Genomic DNA, 21,165 nt, shown 5'->3' with positions numbered 1-21,165 from the left:
AAGAACTTTCTGTATACTATTATAGTAGGCCAAATCATGCACTTTCTAGTATACTGATTATGTTAAGAATCAGAGTACAAACTGTAACGCTGGAACACCCCATTCCCTAAGAGTGAACCCTCCTCTTCAGACATATTAATAGAGAAGTCTAATTCTGCATCAATGCAAGTAATGCATCAGTCACATGAAAAAGGCTCAAGAGAGATTCAAAGCCAAGCACTGAGAAATCTACTGAGCCTCAAGCACCAATGCTAAAGCCAATCTGTCACCAGGCTCCGCAGGCTCCAAGGCACTGCCACATAATGATGCAGCCTGTGACCATCAGCACAAACTCAGTCTTTCTTTAGGTACAGATCAACAGTTTGGCTGTTAATTCTTTTCTGCTTATATAGTGAGCACTAAATGATCAGTCTAACTTGAGCTTAATAGATTTCATCTCATTAGTAACTTTAGGTCAAATGAATAGTTATCAGTCACTGAATTCAATAACAACCAGACAGTATTTCCCAAAGGTAAGGAGTACTAAATAGACTCTGGGAAAACACACACACACACACACACACACACACAATTAGATAAGAAGATAAAGGTCAAAATATTAGAGATTTTAGAAGGACAGAACCAAGAGAGATGGCTCAGTGGTTAACAGAACTTGCTGCTCTTCCAAAAAACCAAAGTTCAAACCCCAGCACCCTCAGTACTATCTGTAACTCTAGCTCCAAGAGATATAATGCTCTCTTCACACCCACAGGCTCATACCCACACACAGACACACAATTTTTTTTTCAATCTTAAAAGGGCAGAATCAATAAATTTGGGTTAATAAATATAGAAAGGGAGTTAAAAATATTTTCTATACTGACTTGTAAAAAAGGTATATCATTAACTAATGCAAAGAATAAAGAAGGAAAGGGAATGATGAAAAGATGGCTCAGTCCGTGAGGTGCTTGTCATACAAGTAATGAAGACCTGAGTTCAGATCCCAACTCACACAGAAACTTAGATGCCATGGTGCATGCCTGTATTCTTGGCAAATCACTGTGCCTGCCTCTAATGCCAATTCTAGGAGAGTGAAGACAAAAGGAACCCTGGAGTTTCCTGGCCAAAAGTCTTCCCAAGTCAGTCAGTTCCAGGTTCAGTGAAAGATTCTATCTCAAAATAAACAGATAGATAGACAGATAGACAGACAGACAGACAGACAGGTAAGTGTGGTGGGCAATAGAAGACATCAACTTCTGGCCTCCACATGCACACACAAACACATGTTATAAAAAAAAACTCACATTCATTAAAAAAAACCACGCACATATACACAAGAAGGAAACACATAAGGAAGGAGTGAGAAAGATGAGTAGTATGACTTCAGACATGCTCAGTCAAATGTCAACAAAGCACAGATATTCAGCTACCTAAGGGTGGATAACTGGATTTGAAAATCATCTGCCCTAAAAAGGCAGTTCAAGCTCCCACCTAACTCTACATGAATATTACTGCCTTAATATGAAATGACTCCCCACAGACAAGCATACAATCTTACATAATAAAACATAGGTCCTCAGCTAGTGGCACTATTTTGGGAGCTTCTGGAGTTTTTAGGTAGTAATCCCTAACTGCAGAAGTAGGTCAGTGGAACAGGCTCTTGTGGGTACCTTTTCCCTGCTCCCTTCCTGCCTCATCACCATGATCCAGAAGGCTCTGCCCCACCATGTGTTCCACACCACAATGGACTGACACTTCTACAGCTGTAAACAACCCCTACTCCTCTAGATTAAGTCAGAGCATTCTGTCAGTGATCAGAAAGCTAAGGAACAAATTTAAATGGGTACACTTTACATTTTGTACAGTATACTTCAATAACTAGACATGATAATGTATGACTACAGTCTCAGCACCTAAGAAGCAGAGGCAAGAAGACTGTGTGTTTGAGGTCAGCCTGGGCTACACAGTGAACTCTAGATCAGCCTAAGCTGTATGCTAAGACCCTATCTCAACAACAAGCAAATACATGCCAGGATGGTTTCTTCATTAAAACAAAACAAATGAACAAACAAACAAACAAAAACTGTAAGTGGAAGCAGTTACAGCAGTATCAGACAATGCAGTCTAGAATGTGGGTAAACACTGTTTCATTCAGAGCAAACCACTCACAGCTCAAGCGTACAGTCCAGTGTAAACCTACTGCTCATCCAACTGTACATTCTATGTCCTCTATAACTCATGATTCAGAGAGGTGTCCATTTCCAGACATTTGGAGATTATCCACTATCTTTACCTTAGCAATGTGTTTTAATTTCACTGAAGCTAAGCATATACTTCATATGACCAGAATCCTTTTATTATGGTCAAGAAAATGGTCTTAACAGAATGTATATTTTGCTGTTGTTGGGTAGTGTTTTATAAATGTCAAGTTGATTTTATGTCCCTTATTGGTTACTGAATAAAAGGTATTGAAATTGTAACAAATTTCCAATATCTAGAAATAAGAAGGCACAACAGCAATCTTATAAATACAACACAAACACACACACACCCCTTAGTGAAGAAGACTTCACTTGAGAATTCTACCAAGAACTTAGTGTAATTTAATATCAGCTCCACCAAAGCTTTGGGGAAACTGAAAAAAAAAAAACTTAACTCATTCTATGAGGCCATTATTACCTAACTCCAGAATCAAATAAAAGCAGTAAATAAATAAAACTGGAGACCACATATTTGTTTGACAGAGTCTCTCCATGTTGCTCAGGCTGTCCTAGAACTCACGTACACCAGGCTAACCTCAAACTCACAGAGATCCACCTGTCTCTGTTCCTGAGTGCTGGGACTAAAGACTATGTCCCTCCAAGAATGCAATCATATTTCTAATAACATCTAAAAAGAAAATGAAAAATACCTTCAATGAATTTAAAGTGCAGAAAGTAGACTGAAAACAACAAAGCAGAAAGAAAGAAACAAAGTATGAGAGACCTAAGTAACAGAGCTCTCATAAACTGCAAGACTTAACACTGTCAGGATGGTAATAGTATCCAAAGCAACCCTCAGATTTACAGTAATCTCTTATCAAAATTCTGACAGATGACTACAAAAACTAGAAAGTCTATCTTCACAGGAAATAGGAAATCTTCACAGGTTTCCTTTTGATGTGTTGAAACTGTTTTCAAATTAGGGATGGTAGTTGAATAATATTTCATCTACAAATGCCATTAAGTAAGTCATCACTTTAAAATGGTTAGTTTCATGTTAGGTGAATTTTATCTGAATAAAAGTACATAAGACATTGAAATTATTAATGTGAGAAGTTTTGAAGAACACATTTGATCTAATCTACCCTCATTTAAACTACATTATCCCAGTGGTAATATATAATAGATCCAAGAAAACAAAACTCATAAACAAATCTACAAGTCTATGAAACTTTTCATACAGTATGAGTAGTATCATAGATCTATAGGAAGGACTCCTCATTAAGTGAAACAGAGACAAGTAGACACTCCTATGGAAAACATATGGGTGATATGAAAACATACCAGTTCCTCACTATTTATCATATACAAAAATCAATACCAGTAATTAAATGCTTAGAAATGAAAAGCAAAATTTAAAACAACAAGAATGAAAAGTATTGGTTGTAACTTCAGAAAAATTTTCTAATTAAAAAAAACCATAAGTAAGACCAACAAAGAAAATGCTAACCATTTCAAATCCCATTAAAATGTTAAACTTATGCAAAACTAAAGCTACAGAAAACAAAAGCAAGGTACCTGCCCTCTCTTGCAACCTGGGGGAGGCCAGGTTTATAACTCTGGCAGGGTACAGTCCACCACTGAGGGAAGCCAAGGCAGGAACAGAAGCACAGACCATGGAATGCTGCTTATTGACTTGCTGCTCAGTCAGTCTGGCTACCTCTATACAGTGCAGGTCCACCTGCCCAGGATGACATCCCTCAGTGAATTGGCCCTCATACGTCAACCAGCAATGACCACAAGGCAATCCAATGCAAGGAATTCTTCAGCTAAGCGACCCTCTTTCCAGATGACTCTAGTTTGTGTTGAGTTCACAAAAGTAAGCAGCATAGACTCCATAGCAAGAAGAAACTCTAATATACTTAACCAAAGGGCTCACATAGAAAGTGTAATTTCTACAAATGTGAAAGAAAAAGGCCAAAACCCCAAAGAGGAAATCAACATAGCTGGGTGTAGTAGCACACATATGTCACCCCAGGAATACTTGGGAGGCTGAAGCTAAAGGGTCCCTTGACCCGGAAGTTTTCAAACACAAAACAGGAGAAAGTCTCAAAGAATACAAAACCTAAACAACCAAGAAATGTGTTCACAAATATTCTCACTTTATAAATAATCAGGAAAACACAAAGTAAAACTGATCTTTAGTGGAGTGATACCAGGGTTTATAAACACACAAGTTGAAGTGTCAACCCAGAGCTCTGACTGTCACAGGTTACTGAAACAACACTGCAACCCAGTAATTACACATTTTAGTCTTGAAGAATAAAATAGAGGCACCTAATAATACATGCCAAATGATTCTACAGAATGAATCTTTTCTAAAAATCTATCAACTGAGAAGCATATAACTTCTGAACTAACTACACAACAGAGTATCTAAGTGGATAATGTAATTGAAACAGAGCCCCAAAATGTCAATATATTCAAATCATAATAATGGTGAAAATGTGTGAAACATGTTATGAACATGTAAGTACTTAAAATGACAATGTCAGGCCAAAATCTGACTTCAAAAATAAATCTTCAGCTGAAATATGAAAATGTGAAGAACTCTATGCGTGCCTGGCATACTGTTACCTGTTAATGTTATGTATGCTCTTAACTTCATCAAAAACAAGACTGATGTGGGGGGAACTTAACTTGAGATATTAAATACATTAAAACTATGAAAACTGTGGTTTTATTGGTTGTAATTAGGAAGCTCTATAGAAGTTGTAAAAGTATAAGACCTCTGCATACATGAAGTCATTAGAATTTATTAACTAATACTCACTGACAAACATTTGGATCATTAATCCTGTCATGTTACAGCTTCAAGGGACATTCTTCAACCTTTCTTTGTATAATGTTGCAAGGTTTTCCCTAAGATAATTTCCTAGACTTGCAGAAGCAAGTAATACACATGTAAATTAGTCAGGATATGCTCTTCTGAAGTTTCAATCAATTTACATTTTCAGTGAGTTTGCTAGAGAACCAGCAGGTTACTGCACCCTGCTGTGCTGCCACCAGCTTTATAACCAGAGGAAAAATCCGGGTCATGAAAAGGATTGCAGCATCAGAAAATAGAAAACCGCCTCACATTTTGAATAGACATATTAGCAGACACATACCAAACACAAACTTTTCATCATGCTCGCCTTACCACTGGATAAGTGCATGCACACTCAAAAAGTAAGTGCACAGATAAAGCTACAGTACCTACGTCTATACACAAGTTACAAACGATTTAATACACAAAAATTTATGTCTATGTTTAGCCTCTTTTTTTTCAAATGTTAGGATCCATTACTAATCAAAAAAAAAAAGGAAAAAGAAAAAAAGAAAAGAAAAAGAAACTTTAGGCATATCTGCCACTTATTTCCAAATAGCCCAGTCTATAATCAAAATATACAAGTTAATGACACAAAATACATTAGAGAAAACAGAATGAAAAGCAAAAGCAATGACTAACCTAAACACAAATAATACTAGTGATCCAAATATCAAAGTAGAACCTCTCACAGAGGTGAATGCATTAAGAATGACAGTACGATTTGAATCTAAAATTTGGATTTCAGTAGTGTCCACTGTCAAAAATTAAAAATTATTCCACAATAATTCCCAATATGTAGCATATTACTTGGTACATAATAAATACTTAAAATACTTGTTGAATAATAAAGGATAAACCAAGAGAGTTACAAAAATAGAGGATTTTATAAATATGTAAATGTCAAAACACAAAAGGCAAAACAATAACCCATACTGTCTCCAGATTACCCTATTCCCTTTAAAAATATATATATATATTGTCTAACTTGTAAGATTTGCAGAACAAAAGAGAGCAGATCTTTTCAGGAACATCTCTCAATATTAAGGATAGAAAATGATATCTTAAGCCAAAGGTAATTTGTGCCTCAGTAGCAGTGAAAACCCTTCAAGAGTCTGATGACTCAGTTACTCAAGAACTCTGCTTTTCCCAAAGTCTATTCTCACAGCTTAGATAGTAAATCAGTGTGACTGTACCCAACTCCAAAAAATGGCACTTAAGAGACATTTTTACAAATATACTGAACTCTTCCTTCAAGATGTCACATACATTCAATAAATTACTGTTTTACACTAATGAGAAAGAATAATATACAAAAGTCAATTCACTTGTTTCAATATTTTACTTTCATGTGTGTGTGTGAGAGAGAGAGAGAGGGAAAGAGGGAAAGAGAGAGAGAGAGAGAGAGAGAGAGAGAGAGAGAGAGAGAGAGAAATGTGTGTATGAGTGTATGATGGTGGCAGCAAGAAGACAATGCCAGGGCCCTGCTCTATTCCTCTTCACCTTTGAAACAGGACCTTTCGCTGAACCTAGAAGTCTGTATTGTATTGTATTGTATTGTATTGTATTGTATTTTTTGGCTAGGCTGGCTGGCCAGCAAGCCTCAGTGAGTGTCCTGTCTCCATTCCCTACAGTGCTGAGGCTCAGGTTCATGGTTACACCGTTTTTGCACAGGTCTTGGGGATCTAAACTCTGGTCATCACACTTATGCCCCAACGGGCCATCTCCTTAGCCACCATTTATTAAATTTGCATGTTCTGTATAACAATATTATAAATAAATTTTAGTCACTTTTAAAAAATTATGTTATAGCCAGATGGTAGCAGTGAGTGGCTTTAGTCCCAGCACTGGGGAGGCAGTTCAAGACCAATCTTGTCTACAGAACTAGTTCCAAGATAGCCAAGACTACAAAAAGAAACCCTATTTCAAAAAAAAAATTCAAATTTGTAATGTTATGTATAAAATGACAGCAATTTCTATTAAACAGAACATATTCTATCTTCAGTCTTTGTGCTGTGTACCCACACACTTGTCGGTTCCCTGTTGCATAAGTTACTTTTAGATAATGTTCATGAGAAAAACATGATTCAGTCAACTTCTTCATTTCATAAATAAGGACATCAAGGCAAAAAAGAAAGAAATAAATAGCTTATCTTAATAGACTTCAATACTAAAGGCCAGGCCAAAACGAGAGCCTCCTTTATCTCTGAGTTCAATGTTACTTTAAACATACAATGATGTCTTCCTCTGGACTATATGAGTACTAAAACAAGTATTACAAAAATTGTCCTTTGAAGGAGGCTTTAAACGCAATCTGAATAAATGTTTTCCACCATAAATTGTATTCCTAACAATATTCTAACAAAAAAAAGTTTCAACAAAAACTCAACAGCGAATAAACATTTCTGGAGAATTTGCCTAAAGAGAAAAATGAAAGTAACAAAATCATTTTCATCGTCAAGAAATATACAGACTCAGTTTGTGTATTTTTGTCATTTTCAATCAAGAGGAAATACACCATGTACCCACATTTAAAGGGAGAAACTTCAGAATTTGGGCATGATTTCAATGTTAGAGTATTAAAATGAGATCACTAAAACCCACCTACAGATCTGAAGAGAAAACTAGAGAGCATTAAACACATGAAAACACTCAGCACATGGCTCTATTTCTTTTATTTTTCCTAAAAAAAAAAAAAAATGGAAATTCAACGCAGGGGCATTGAGTACTATTAGATACAATTTCAGGAATAAGTTTGTTCTAGATTGGGCAAATATAAATTATTTCTAATGTTTTTGTCATTTTTTAAGAGCAGGCCTTTATGTATTGGGAAAAGAAAGAAAAATATAGTTATCTGTCCTTAAGAACTATTCAGAAAGACAGATGAGGAAGTAATGATTATATAATCCTTTGACTATACCATAATAATAAAAGGACTAAAAAAGTTTTAAAGACAGTCTAATAGCAGAGGAGCTAAGGGAGTAGGTCAAGCTATTAATAAAGGACACAGTAACAAGAACTCTTGAGAAGTTTTTTGAAAGGTCATCATTAGAAAAAAGTATTTAAAAAAAAACCTCAAAGTATTTTAAAACCAGCACTCAGGAGGCAGAGGCAGGGGAATCTCTGTAAGTTCGAGGTCAGCCTAGTCTGCAAGAGCTAGTTCCAGGACAGGCTCTAAAACTACAGTGAAACCCTGCCTCGAACCCCCCCCCCACCAAAAGTATTTTAAAAGCACAGATTACAATAGTCATGGTAGAAAATGATATTTTGCTTATAAACAGATAATGTACGATGATCATTCCTCTCTGCTAAGTAAAACCTTTTAGTGTTGGGGGCCACACTGTCCAATGTTTAAAGGAGCTCGTTAAAGCCTACTTGTGCTAAACCTACCATGGATTCCAAGTCCATCCCAGACCTGCCCTTCTTTCTGTGGTTTCTTCCCCTTACCTCTTGTTAAGCTATGCATTCGTCAAGTGGGATGGCATTTTTTAGCTCCAGTGTGATGTTACAAGATTTCTATCCTGTATAGATCCACAGTCCAGTGCTGACTGAAATGACTGTCACACAGACTGCCCTCCTGGATTATAGCTATTCTACCTGTCTGACTAGAAAAGCTACCTGGGCATGGACACAGAGGTAAACTCCATTTCCTTTGCTAATAAAGAACCAGTAGCAATGTCAAAGTCTCTGTAACTAGATTTTTAAAAAGACAACCTTAACCTACACTAACTAAAATCAATGTCAATATTTTGGAAAGAATATCCAAAGAACATAAATTTGATATTTTAATAAGGAAGTCCCAAAAAAACGGTAAGAAAAAAACCCAACATTTCCTAGCCCTAGAACTCTTTTTAAGAAAGCCAAAGTAAATTTTGTAAAAAGCTAGCTTTTGGAGGAAATAAACTAGAGTTGAAGCAAACTTTATTTACTTAAAACATTCATATGTTTTTTGTTTGTTTGTTTGTTTGTTTGTCTGTCTTTTGATTTTTTAAGACAGGGTTTCTGTAGCTTTGGCTATCCTGTATCCAGGCTGGCCCAGAACTCAGAGATCCACCTGCCTCTGCCTCCTGAGTGCTGGGATTAAAGGTGTGCACCACCACTGGCTGGCTGGCTATATGTTATAACAACAACAACAACAACAATAATAAATTCTGTCCACCAATAAATACTGTCTACTTATTATGGTATTTAATAGTCATCTCTTATAATATCCAATACAAGAATAAAAAACATTCTGTGGTTTCAAAACGCTAAACTAATAAAGCAAAGTTACAGGCATTTTTCTTTCAGATCAAAATTAGGCTTTAAATAAGCATATACAAAATGTTTCCTGTGAGTGAATAGCATCTCCCAGACTACACTTGTGGGGGAAAGAAAAAAAATACAAAAACAAAAACTAGAAATGCTTTAAAGCAGAGAAAAAATGAAAAACTCAGATCATCAAAAAACAAAAACAACAAACCAGCCACGAAAAAGCTGACATCAGGATCCAGACGAACTCTTCACTAATCTATAACCATATGTGGATATAAAACAACCAGGACAATCCTTAATACTCAATCTACCTCCCTAGCAAGTGCTCCGAATCTCAGTGAAGGGTCAATAGTCTGCCCGAGACTGGTCTGAACCTCCACACAATTTATATTATACTATATTATATTATATAATATTTATACAGAGCCCTTCACATCTCTTCTAATCACCATCATTCCATCCAAGAGCAACTACTGGAGGAGCTGTGCAGAGGAACCAGGAAGAACTACACTCTGAGTGAAGAAGGAATCATAGTCTATCCATACTGTCAACTGTATTCTGAATCTGAGAACTGCATAAAACCTACAGCCATGAACAGTTAAGTCTATGAAGACAGACTACTGCTCTCCATTTACAGAGCTGAAAAGGGTATTCAGTCAATATTCTTAGCCAAAGAACAATAATAATAAAGACACCTACTCTAGTATGTGGTTCAGAAGTATAAAGTATACACAGACTGTATATAATTCACATCTAAGGAAAGAGAAGCAAGACAAACAACTAAGAGCTAAGTGGGGGATACATTACAAAGGTCATGGAACATCCAACAGACTTACTAGAAGACAAATCAACAAACCTGCAAAAGGACCAAAACGCTTTATGTATAAATGTTACTCTGACACCCTAGGAGACTGAGACAGGAAAGTCTGAGCTACATAGCAAGACCTTGTCTCCAAAAATAAAATAAACATGTTAGGGGTCCAAAGACAAAGAAAAGGAATCAAGTGAGTAAAAATGGAAAGAAAATTAAAATTGCAAAACTGATATTTACAGTCTCTAACTCCCGTACTATAATGGTTCATTTTAATTATGAACTTGGTATAAGAAACACTGAGGGTGTTAATAAGGCACTCCATTGAGTGTGTCTGTATGATTTCCAAAGAGGGTCAGCTAGATGGAGGAACCCACCCTGAAGATGGGGAGAACCATTCCACTGGCTGGGGTCAGGAACTAAACAACAACGGAGAAAGGAAAACTCCAGATGAACACTGACATTCCCTTCTTCCACTTCTTGGCTAGGGCCATGAGCCAAACTCCTCCCATCTTGCCTTCCCTACCAATGCACTCTAAGCTAAAAGTCAAAATAAACCCTCTGCCCTGCTTCCTGGTCACAGTACACAAGAAGTAACTAACATAGACAGGTGGAAGCAAGAAGTAGGTCTGCCACTGCTGTGACAGCCTATCTATGTAGTTTATAGTCCTTTAGAACTGGTTTACAGGAGAAATTTGCAAGACTTTGGATCTGTGAGTATAACTCAGCTTCTTAAAATGTGGGTCACAACTACAGATGGAAACATGTAACTGAATTAGGGGGCATGAAAATATGGCAACAATAAATATGCAATAACCAAGGACACATTCAACAACAAATATAGTGAATCTGGGGAGTTTCTAGCAATGCTCACTAAGTTGCATCACATGACTTCACCGCAACCATGACTCTGAACACACGGCACAGACACTATACTGTACATGGCACCATACCCCAGGCAATGCAATAAACTCCTGCTGAAACTCAGCTTCCAGAGCACTGTATGTTATGAGAGGCAATGTTCTTGTACATATATTTTTACTTAAACGGGAAAATAATTCAATTATGAAAAACAAAGTCTTCTAATATTTTGATCAGTATGTATTAGTTTATCTTTGTATAAAATGCTAAAATGTTTGATTTTGTTGGATGGTGGTGGTGCACGCTTTAATCCCAGCACTCAGGAGGCAGAGGCAAGTGAGTTCAAGGCCAGCCTGGTCTACAAAGTAAGTTCCAGGATAGTCAGGGCTGTTACGCAGAGGAACCCTGTCTCAAAAAAACCAAAGGGGAAGAAAAAGTTTGATTTTTAGAGATGCTTTTTCAGGTGCTGATGAGTTTTATTTTAAAAATCACTAACTGAATTTTGGCTTGGGATTATGGCACAATTTCCAGCCATTTCTGTAAAAACTTGAAACATGCTTTCTGTGGGCCAGTTGGATAAATGCACCTGCCATCAAGCCTGATGACCTGAGTTCAATCCTCTACATGGTGGTAAGAGAAAACCAACTCCCACAGCTGTCCTGACATCCATATGGCTTCCACATGAGCCCTGAGGCATGTACATGTTCAGATGCACATACTAAATAAAAAAAAATAAGTGCATGTAAAATATGCAAAGATATTTTTGTACATTTGCTATTTCACACTAATTTATGTGAAGCAGCATTCTCAACACTGATGATTATAAAATTAAAATACTAATCAACTCTAAAAAATGAAGATGTTCTATCTACTGCAGTATCAAATATTCAGTTAAGATTTCTTTTTTTAAAGTGGCCACAAATTTCTTTATGTAAAAATAAACACATACATATCATTAGAATACAAACTTGTTTTGTGCTTAATAAATGGTAAAGTTATATGAAAATCAAAGAATAGTTTTTAAATAATTTTAAATCTGATTTTCTATAAATAAATATTTGATGTCAATACCTACTATATATGTGCATATAATTTTTTTGCTATGTATTTGGGCAACAGGAGTCAAAAGTGGCAAGAGTTTAAGTTCTTGAGTGATACCCTATGGAACTTAACAGGTCACTAAGGTGGTAGCACAGAGGACCAAAGAGCCAATAAAAATGCAGACAGTGAAGTCACAGTTCACAAGGTCTCCGTCAGAAATACTCGGCTGGAAACGGGACGAGAGGGCATTCAAACTACATTCTGGCAAAGAATATGGCTGTGTTCTGCCTGTGTCTAGACAACTTGAGCAGGGCTGAATTCAAAAATAATGAACTAATGTGTTAAGCAGAGGAAATTTCACTACAGCACAGCACTGAGCCTGTGGCATGGTTACTACTCACTCCTCTTGCCCAGATTAATAAAGAGAGAGAGAAAAAAAAATAGGGAAAATATTCAGTTTAGCAAGGAAAGGAGCATGAGTAAGCTTAAAGTTGTAGACATGGCAGGCATAAGCAAAATATCTCAGCTATTAAGTAAATTAAAGCTCAGCAGGTAAGAGGACGCGCTGCTCTTGCAGAGGACCTTTACAGAGTTTAAGTCTTAGCACCCATATCAGAAGGCTTGCAGCTGTCTGTAACTCCAAACCCGAGGGACCCAATACCTTCTTCTGGCTTCCTTGGGTACTTGCACTTATGTGCACAAACATGTACACATATAATTAAATAATTTAAAAAACATTTTTCTTTTGGGGGGGGTCGAGAGATTAAGACAATTGAAAAGAAATCATTCATTTTGTTCCAGGAAAACAAAAATGATTCCTTTGGGGCCAAAGAGATGGGTCACTGGGCAAAAACACTTGCTGCCAAGCCTTATAACCTGAGTTCAATTTCTGGAACCAACATGGTATAAAAAACTAATTTGTTCTCTGAGCTCCACACATGTATCATGGCATATGTACACCCTTTTAGGACAAGGCCACATCCATTGACGACTTAGTTTGAAGATGAAAAGAGACTGCACTCAGAATGTTGCTGAAGGAGTTTCTTGCTGGAAAACAACTGCCTAGGGAAGTGTCTTCTCAACTGCAATGCACATGGAGGTCATGTAGAATAGGGCACCAGACTACATTGTGAGCTGGTAGCAAAACTTGGCTGAGTTATACGTAAAGTGTTAGTTTCACAGAATTACAGAGTGATGGAGGATTGTATCAAGGTTCCAGAAAACCACGGAAGACAGGAACTACAATGTCAGATTCCCTGTAAGGGGGATAAAGTTATAAAGGTGAAATCTAAGTTGCAATAGAGACCACAGAAAGTTGGAGATGCTAGAACCAAAAATGCTGCAGGGAAGGAATGGGGCCAGTCTAAGCAGACCTTAGGAGTGCTGTATTGTAGACAACAGAACTGGGAGGGAATGATTACCCAAGGCTGTTGGAGCTCCTAAAGAACCGCCAAGAACACTGGATAGCAGACAAATGGCTACAAGATTTGGCATATGTCCTATCTGATTTCAGTCTTGCTTTGGCCCTATCTTTCTTTGCTATACTCTCATTACTAACTTTAGGAGTGGTGTAGCACAAATTCTAATTGGTCTTAAATAAAAAACCAGAATCAGATATCAGGAGGTGAAAGCTGAGAGATCAGAAAAGCAGTGCAGCCACCCACTAGAGACCTTTTACCTCTACCGCATCCTCAGACTGAAGAGCAGATCCTGTCTCCACTGCATCTGAGTTCCTGTCTCCTTCTGCCTTATATTCCACTCTCCACCCAGCCATATCACTTCCTGTCTCCACCTCCCTGGTGCTGGGATTAAAGGTGTGAACCACCATCTCCCTCCAGGATAGAGACTGAATAAACCTGAATGAATGAATGAATGAATGAATAAATAAATAAATAAATAAATAAATAAATAAAACAGGGTAGACCAGGGTGGCCTTGAACTCACAGAGATCCCTCTGCCTCTGTCTCCCTGTCTCCCAAATGTTGGGATTAAAGGTCTGTGCCACCACTGTCTGACCTCTATGGCGAAGAAATGACTTACCTCAGCACTCTGATCTTCAGGAAAGTTTTATTTGTTAAATTCCAAACAAAATATCACTAGAGAGTAGGGATGTTTATTCTGTGCCATTGTAAATGAAAATATATAACTTGCTTTGTTTTGTTTTAGATTTTATTGGAGAGACTCATGGTTAAGAGATTATCTTGAGTCTCAAAAGAGACCTTAGATGTTGAATCGTGTTGAAACTGTTAAGACTCTGAAGACTTCTGAAGTTGGAATGAATGTATTTTGCATTATGAATCTGCCATAAACCTACAGGGCATGGAGGTAGAATAAAGACTAGAGTAATGTGTTTGGGCACACTGACAAGCAGGTAGACTTGTGATGCTTAATTTCAACTGTCAACTCAGTTGAAAAAAACCTAGGTCACTAATAAGGCACTGCCACTTCCTGGATGGCTTGGGTCCTGACTAGAGCAGTAAGGAAATGAAGAAAGGACTTACACAAGACACATGTTCACAACAGCTGGGGTCAGGTGGGAGTGAACACATTCTGATGGAATGACCTCCACCATCTCTGCAATCCAAACCCTCAGTAAGCTCATGTACAGTATAAGAGGAGGAATTGGCTAGTTTCGGCAGGAGGCCTCTAGAGGCAAACAATCTCCAGATTTAAACATGGAGAGAAAGCTACAGTTGCTAACTTTTATACACCCTGATCGCTTACCAGTTAACACTCAAACTTTCTGAGCCTGACCCATATGGGGAAAAGGTTTGCCAATTTCACTTGGGTCTTAGAGTCCTTGGCAAGACTGTGTCCATTTCAACAATAAACACTTACTAAGGGTTTCGCTCACTCTGGGCTTCCTCAACTCCATACAAGACACACTTCCAGATATGTCTGTCCAGGGTGTTCCAGAACATTTCCAGAATGTTCCAGAAACATGTAACTGAGAAAAAAATACGCAGCTAAAGTACCATCCCATGGACTAGATCAAGGTCTAAATAAAAAGAGAAAAAGGAGAAAGCCAGACACATACCAGAAAGCCTCTCTCTGCTTCCTCAACACTCCACACCAAGCTGCTCCCACCTTCATGCAATGAGCTGTGTTCCTCAACTGTGAGGCAAAATAAACCCTTCTGCCTTTAAGTTACTTCTTGTGGAGCATTTAGTCACAGTGACTATAAAAATAACCAATACATACACTAAAAAGCAATAATGAATCATAAGCAAAAAACAGCAAACATGATGTGAATATAGACTCCAAAGGACGGGAGAGATGGTTCGGTGGTTAAGAGCACACAGGTTCAAACGCCAGGACTCACACCCAACAGCTCACAACGGCCTATAAAACGCCAGCTACTGGGGATCTAACGTCTCTGTCTGGCCTCTGTATGTACCTGCACAAACATGGCATACACACAGAGAAAGAAACTCACATTAATTAAAAAGAAATCTAAAAAAGGAGAGAATTCAAGAATCTCTTATTGCAGCACTTTTTGTGGGGTTTTATTTTTGTTTGGGTTTGTGTTTTGTTTTTGAGACAACATCCCACTATATAGCCCTGGGTAGTCTGAACCTCATTAAGTAGATCAGGCTAGCCTTGAACTCAACATAGATTCATCTGCCTCTGCTTCCAGAACACCTTATTAAGTCATCACTACATCCAGCTAAATTATACATTTTGTCTGATGTAACTAACTAGCAATGGCCACTACAGGTTCAAAATGATTACATCTAGGACAGTCATATAGCCACCAAATAAAAAACACAATTTCACTTCTACTCTAAAACCTACATTTTTCCCCTTTAAGAAAACTACCAGAAATAAACACACATGACTCTCAAGTATTTAATTCAAACTAGCATGATCCTGACTAAAGGATAACTTGCAAATATATATTCAATGTGGCTCAAGCTCATTTGTTTATCATTTACATAAGTAAATGTCAGTTTCAAAATGAGAGACTGATAAGTGAATTGAAACTGCCTTAACATACACAAACTAGAAAGATAACACTTTACATAAATCAGTACATGTTATAATAACATTAATGCACACTGTAAAAAATTCCTATTTATGGCGATTTAAAATCACAAATGTAATCTTAAACTACTGGTATTGTTACTGTGTGTTGTTGTTTTACCCTTTGGGGCTCTTTTGAGGGGCCAACCATTCAGCTCCCAAATAAATGGCACATGGAGTCTTATTCTTATAATCGCCGGGCCTTAGTTTGGCTTGTTTCTGACCAGTTTTCCCTACATCATCCTGACTACCTCTGCCTCTGGGCTTTTCCTTTTCTTACTTCTGTATAGCTTACTCTCACTCTTACTCCATGGCTGGCCCGCCCCGAAGTCTTTCTCCCCTTGTTCTTTTTTTGTTTTTTCTTCTACTTATCCTCTCTCCCTGCCAGCCCCACCTATCCTTGCTCCTGCCTCGCTATTGGCTGTTCAGTTCTTTATTAGACCATCAGGCATTTTAGACAGGCAAAAAAAAATCACAGCTTCACAGAGTTAAACAAATGCAGCATAAACAAAAGCAACACACTTTAAAATATTCCCCAACATATTGTTTGTGTTTTTATCACCTTGACAGTTGACTGGCACTCTGAAAGACTTTATACACATTTTTATAAACACGCTTAATAAACATATAAAAAGCTTATCAGAAATTTATAAATTACTTAACAAAAGGGAACATACTAAGGTATCCTCAAGCAAATATATTATTTTCACATAATATAATTATATAAATAAAGGCAACAACAATTTAAAAATAAATTTTTTAAAAAAGTAAATAATAGAAAAAAAACTTTTGTACTAATTCAAGACCATGAAACCAGAAACTCAGAAATTACCCTGGATTCCCTCCTCCTCCCTTGACTCCCTCCTCCTACCCTGGACTCCCTCTTCCTCCCTTGGCTCCCTCCTCCTACCCTGAACCCCTCCTCCTACCCTGGACTCCTCCTCCTACCCTAGACCCCCCTCCTACCTTACTTAGCCACAATATTCAGCCAACCATGGGCATCAAAAACTTAACTCAATTTCATTTCTCCACTAATTTCTCTTCTTCCCTAATATCACTACTATGGCCTAAGTCAATACTCTGTTCCTAGACCCTCAAACCTTGGCTGTCCTCCTATACTAAAGTAGTTGGTTTTGTTTTTAAATTCAAAATGGTGTTCCTTTGATTCAGTGACTTCCCATAGGCTACTCAGAAGATCAAAATACTTAGAACAGACTCTTGAATCCAACCTAGAGACGCACACTTAACTACCAGCCGGCTAAGTATTGATTTATTATATTACTTATTTGACACCTTAAGTAGGTGACATAAAACGGAGAGCACAAGCCTGTCAAGAGGGAGCCAGAGGGAGCCAGATCTCAACTGAAAACACACACTGGAGTGTTGCTCAAGCCTCAGATTCTCATAGGAAAAGTCAGAAAACCAGCCTTTCACATGAAGCTCCCACTTTGTGCATGCTAATAACTAACTCGGCTTCTGTAACTAGGGATAGCCAGGAACTGTAAGCCACACCGCCATCTCTTCTCCTCACCTGCCACACAACTACACTGTCTGCTACATCAGTCATTGGAACATTTCTTGCATCCTTGAGGATGCCACGCCGTTTCCACTAGGATGCTCGGTGCAGCCTCCCTTCCTCCCATCCTACACTTCATCTAGCTTTCTTTTACTTCACAGCTTCATCAGAGTCCCTCCTCCCTCCCCGGAACCTTCCTATTCTCACAGCTCTCCACCTGCACTCCAAATGCTAGGCAGTCACTCCTATCAATCCTGATTGCTCTGAGAACAACTTTCTAGCTCCCAAAACAAAACTACCTAGGGAAGGTCTACTAATTCTGATTGGCAGTCTAAACAGTATTTATTGCTAACTAACAATTCAGTCATAAACTAATGTAGTTGAAAAGTGCTCCTTTTGATAGTAACATTCTGTGTACTCTTAAAATATTTATCAAACTGTACCTAGCTTTTCAGAAACATAAAATGCTTAAAGCAGAGTCAGAATTATAATATTCCAATTATAACAAATGGTAATAACCTAAGATTTATTGGTAATTGGCTGAATGCTGTGAACTATATTCAAGACTCCACAGGTATTATCTTATTCCGTACAACTTGTAAAGTAGATGTCACTTTCATACAGAGGAAACCCATTTGAGCTGGTTAAAAATTAGCTAAAAAAAAAAAATCACACATTTTAGTCACTGAAAAATTGTAAAGTGACTAACTACTAAACGTAAACCCCTAATAGACTACTAACTAATGCGTTCATAAAGAAACACTAACCAAGCAGTTCTTAAGCACCATAACAGGAAATATGGCCTAGATCTGCCTCCAACTACCTGTTCCTCAACTGTCCCTTCTCCTCTAAGTCCCACACTGAGACCATGGCTGTAGCCTGTGTGAGAAAGGGCAAAATCCAACACTGAACTGCGTGTTCTGCCAAGGGTTCCTAAAAGACATTCAACAGCCCTTCCTGAGTTCTCCTTAAAGATACCCATCCAAAGAGCCTACAACTTCCCATACATACATATATATATATATATATATATATATACATACATACACACACACATACATACACACACAACCTTAATTTTCACTTTCTATGATATTACAATCACACAAAATAAGTATGATCTCGGTTACAAATAATTCTATAAAAATACTATCTTTCTGAATTCTTAATTCTTAATCAAGTTCATATTTGCACATCAATTCACTGTCATTTTAAAAGCACACTTAATTTTAAATATATTCGCTTGCACAAAGTAAAATTATCCTTAATAGACTGTTTTCAGATGAGAGGAAGCAGTAACAAAGTGAAGAGACATACCAACTGTTAACGCTGTGGAGATAGAAACAATATAGATGTCCTTCACTACTTGAACTCTTGCTACATGAATTCTAATCATTCAACTCAGTAGCCAAGCAAACCCAACACACATGTATCATTTGCTGCCATGACTTTTCCCATCCCAAACTGAGGATGTGGCTCACTAAGCACCCCCAGCTATCAGAACTGTTTCTCACACCAAACTCAGGAACCAGGTGTTCTCAATAATAACAATAAACATACATATATTCATGAGCTATAAAGTTTAAGGATTGTTATTTACAAAGCTTAAATAGACCTTTTAAAATTGTGCGGTAAAATGCACATATCTGCATTTTCATTCAAACCTGTATTTTGACTCCAACCAATTGAGAATTTTTCTACTCTAAATAGAAATTCATTAAACTAAAAATTAACTGTTTTACTCATACCAAATATAAAGGAAGCCACTTATTAGTACATGACAGTTGACCATAATAGCTAACTGATATTAATGTATCACTGCCGTCTAAGAGCTCTGATACCAGCCTTAAATACATGTTTTTTCTCAAATGCTAGTCATATCTTATATATAATATATATATATATATATATATATATATATATACCATGGGAAATAAGTCTGTACAGAAAAAAACGTTTTATTTTTTTCAGCAGTTATTTCCCAAATAAGAGTTTTCTCAGTTACAAAAGCAAAGGGGAAAATTAAAAATAAAAAAATATCTAAACGTACTTGAGTTGAAATAACAAAAAAAAATCCCAAATTATAGAAAAATTGTATGAAACTATATTAGAAGTACTCCGTAAGGTAAAACCAAGAGTCAGTGACCCACCAAGCAAGCAATTATTAACTACGCTGCCAAACGGAGACAGCCCTTATCACAACACTGTACTGTGCCAATTATTTAACTTAGTCTCACATTTGAACCTCGGCCTTTCAAAATCCTCACGCTGAAGTTAAAATCACTACCAGTTCTCTGCAGGGGTTCAATCATTCCGGTGGTCTCACTTGAAATACATAATTCTTCCTCACCTATTCAAGCATTAGCTTATGAGAGAAGAGGAACATTTGGAAAAATGAATTGCCTCCAAAGTCTCCTTTTAGGTTTAAAAAAAAAAATCAGTAATGACTTGAAGGCTGCAAGCAGAGCTTCCACTTCGTCTTGCGTATACCCCCAAGAGCTCAGTTCGGGTTAACTGGCCCAATTACAGTAGTCGGAGACACAAACGCCCTATGTCTTACATTAAAACAAAAAGATCAGAGCACAAGCCAGGGATTGGGACGTGTTGGGTGAGCAAAGTCTGGCAGCTGTCAAGCAAGAGTCAGTGACTTCACAGGGTGACAGAGAGACCAAACGCAACACGTTCCCAATGTGCGCACGCTGACTGCCCAGATCTCCTCTCCCAGCTGTGCACAGCAGCCGAGTCTGAAAACTAAGTCGCTCTAGCTGCCCTTCCAGGCTCGGCTCCATGCTAGCCCTGAGCCAGCAACGTTTAACACTGACATTTTACTGGGGCGGGGGAAGGGGGGACCGACAGTGAACTGTCCCTTACTCTACCCAAAGAGAGAGCCTAACATTTGAAAGTAGCAGAATTTGAGAAACAAACGAACCTGTGTCTGTGTTCGTCGGGTCCATGGATCAGGAAGGCTCCGGGGTTTTTAGCCCCTTTGCCCGCATCTACGTGAGGAATTAACACATCTTCCAAGCCCAGATCAAAGCGTTTGTGTTTTGAAGAGTCTGGAAGGAAGAAGAATGCCCCAAAACACAGGGTGATGAAGGCACTAAGAATAAGGAGAAGGATAAACTTCTCGGAGAGTCTCAAGGTAGCCCTGTGGTGTGGGAAGGAGGGCGGCCCCAGGTTCAGAGGCGGTATCCTACGACCAGACAGGGGCAGCAGCGTTGGGGTAGTCATCCTTAGGCTCGTGGACGGAATACTTTAGAAAGTTCTCATCTTATATCAAACGTACAAGACATCGAACCGTTTATCAAAACCTTGGCAAAAACGGATAAACTCAATTCCCCTTCCTCTCAAAGGATTGTTGTGCTTTTTTTTCTTTTTTTTTTCTTTCTTTTTTTTTCTTTTTTTTTTCTCTTTTTTTTCTTTTTTTTTTTTTTTTTACGAGGCCACCTCTTTCACGCTCTCCGATTACATCCAGAAGCCCGGGTGACCTCCCAAGTGATCGCTGGTTTCTGTCCGGTAAGATCCTCTCGCCATCTGGCTCTCAGTGCCTCACCGGGTGATCGCGAGTCTCCTCTTCATTCCCGGGAGTGGATCGGGCGAGCCACACTGC

The 21,165-nt window shown here is 38.0% G+C and overlaps 1 protein-coding gene across 1 annotated transcript in view; it reads right to left on the bottom strand.

Annotated features, from left to right (window-relative positions):
* The window catches only part of Man1a2 (mannosidase alpha class 1A member 2), a 127,608-nt gene extending 106,822 nt beyond the window's left edge, over window positions 1-20,786 (bottom strand). Inside the window, exon 1 of the mRNA XM_048442188.3 lies at window positions 20,485-20,786. Within this exon, the coding sequence (XP_048298145.2) occupies window positions 20,485-20,786 (302 nt within the window). The remainder of the gene's footprint in view (window positions 1-20,484) is intronic.
* Window positions 20,787-21,165: the final 379 nt, after the last annotated feature.

Source organism: Myodes glareolus, chromosome 17, assembly GCF_982192425.1.
Source record: "Myodes glareolus chromosome 17, mMyoGla1.1, whole genome shotgun sequence".
Taxonomy (NCBI): domain Eukaryota; kingdom Metazoa; phylum Chordata; class Mammalia; order Rodentia; family Cricetidae; genus Myodes; species Myodes glareolus.
This window is presented reverse-complemented; position numbering and strand designations above follow the sequence as displayed.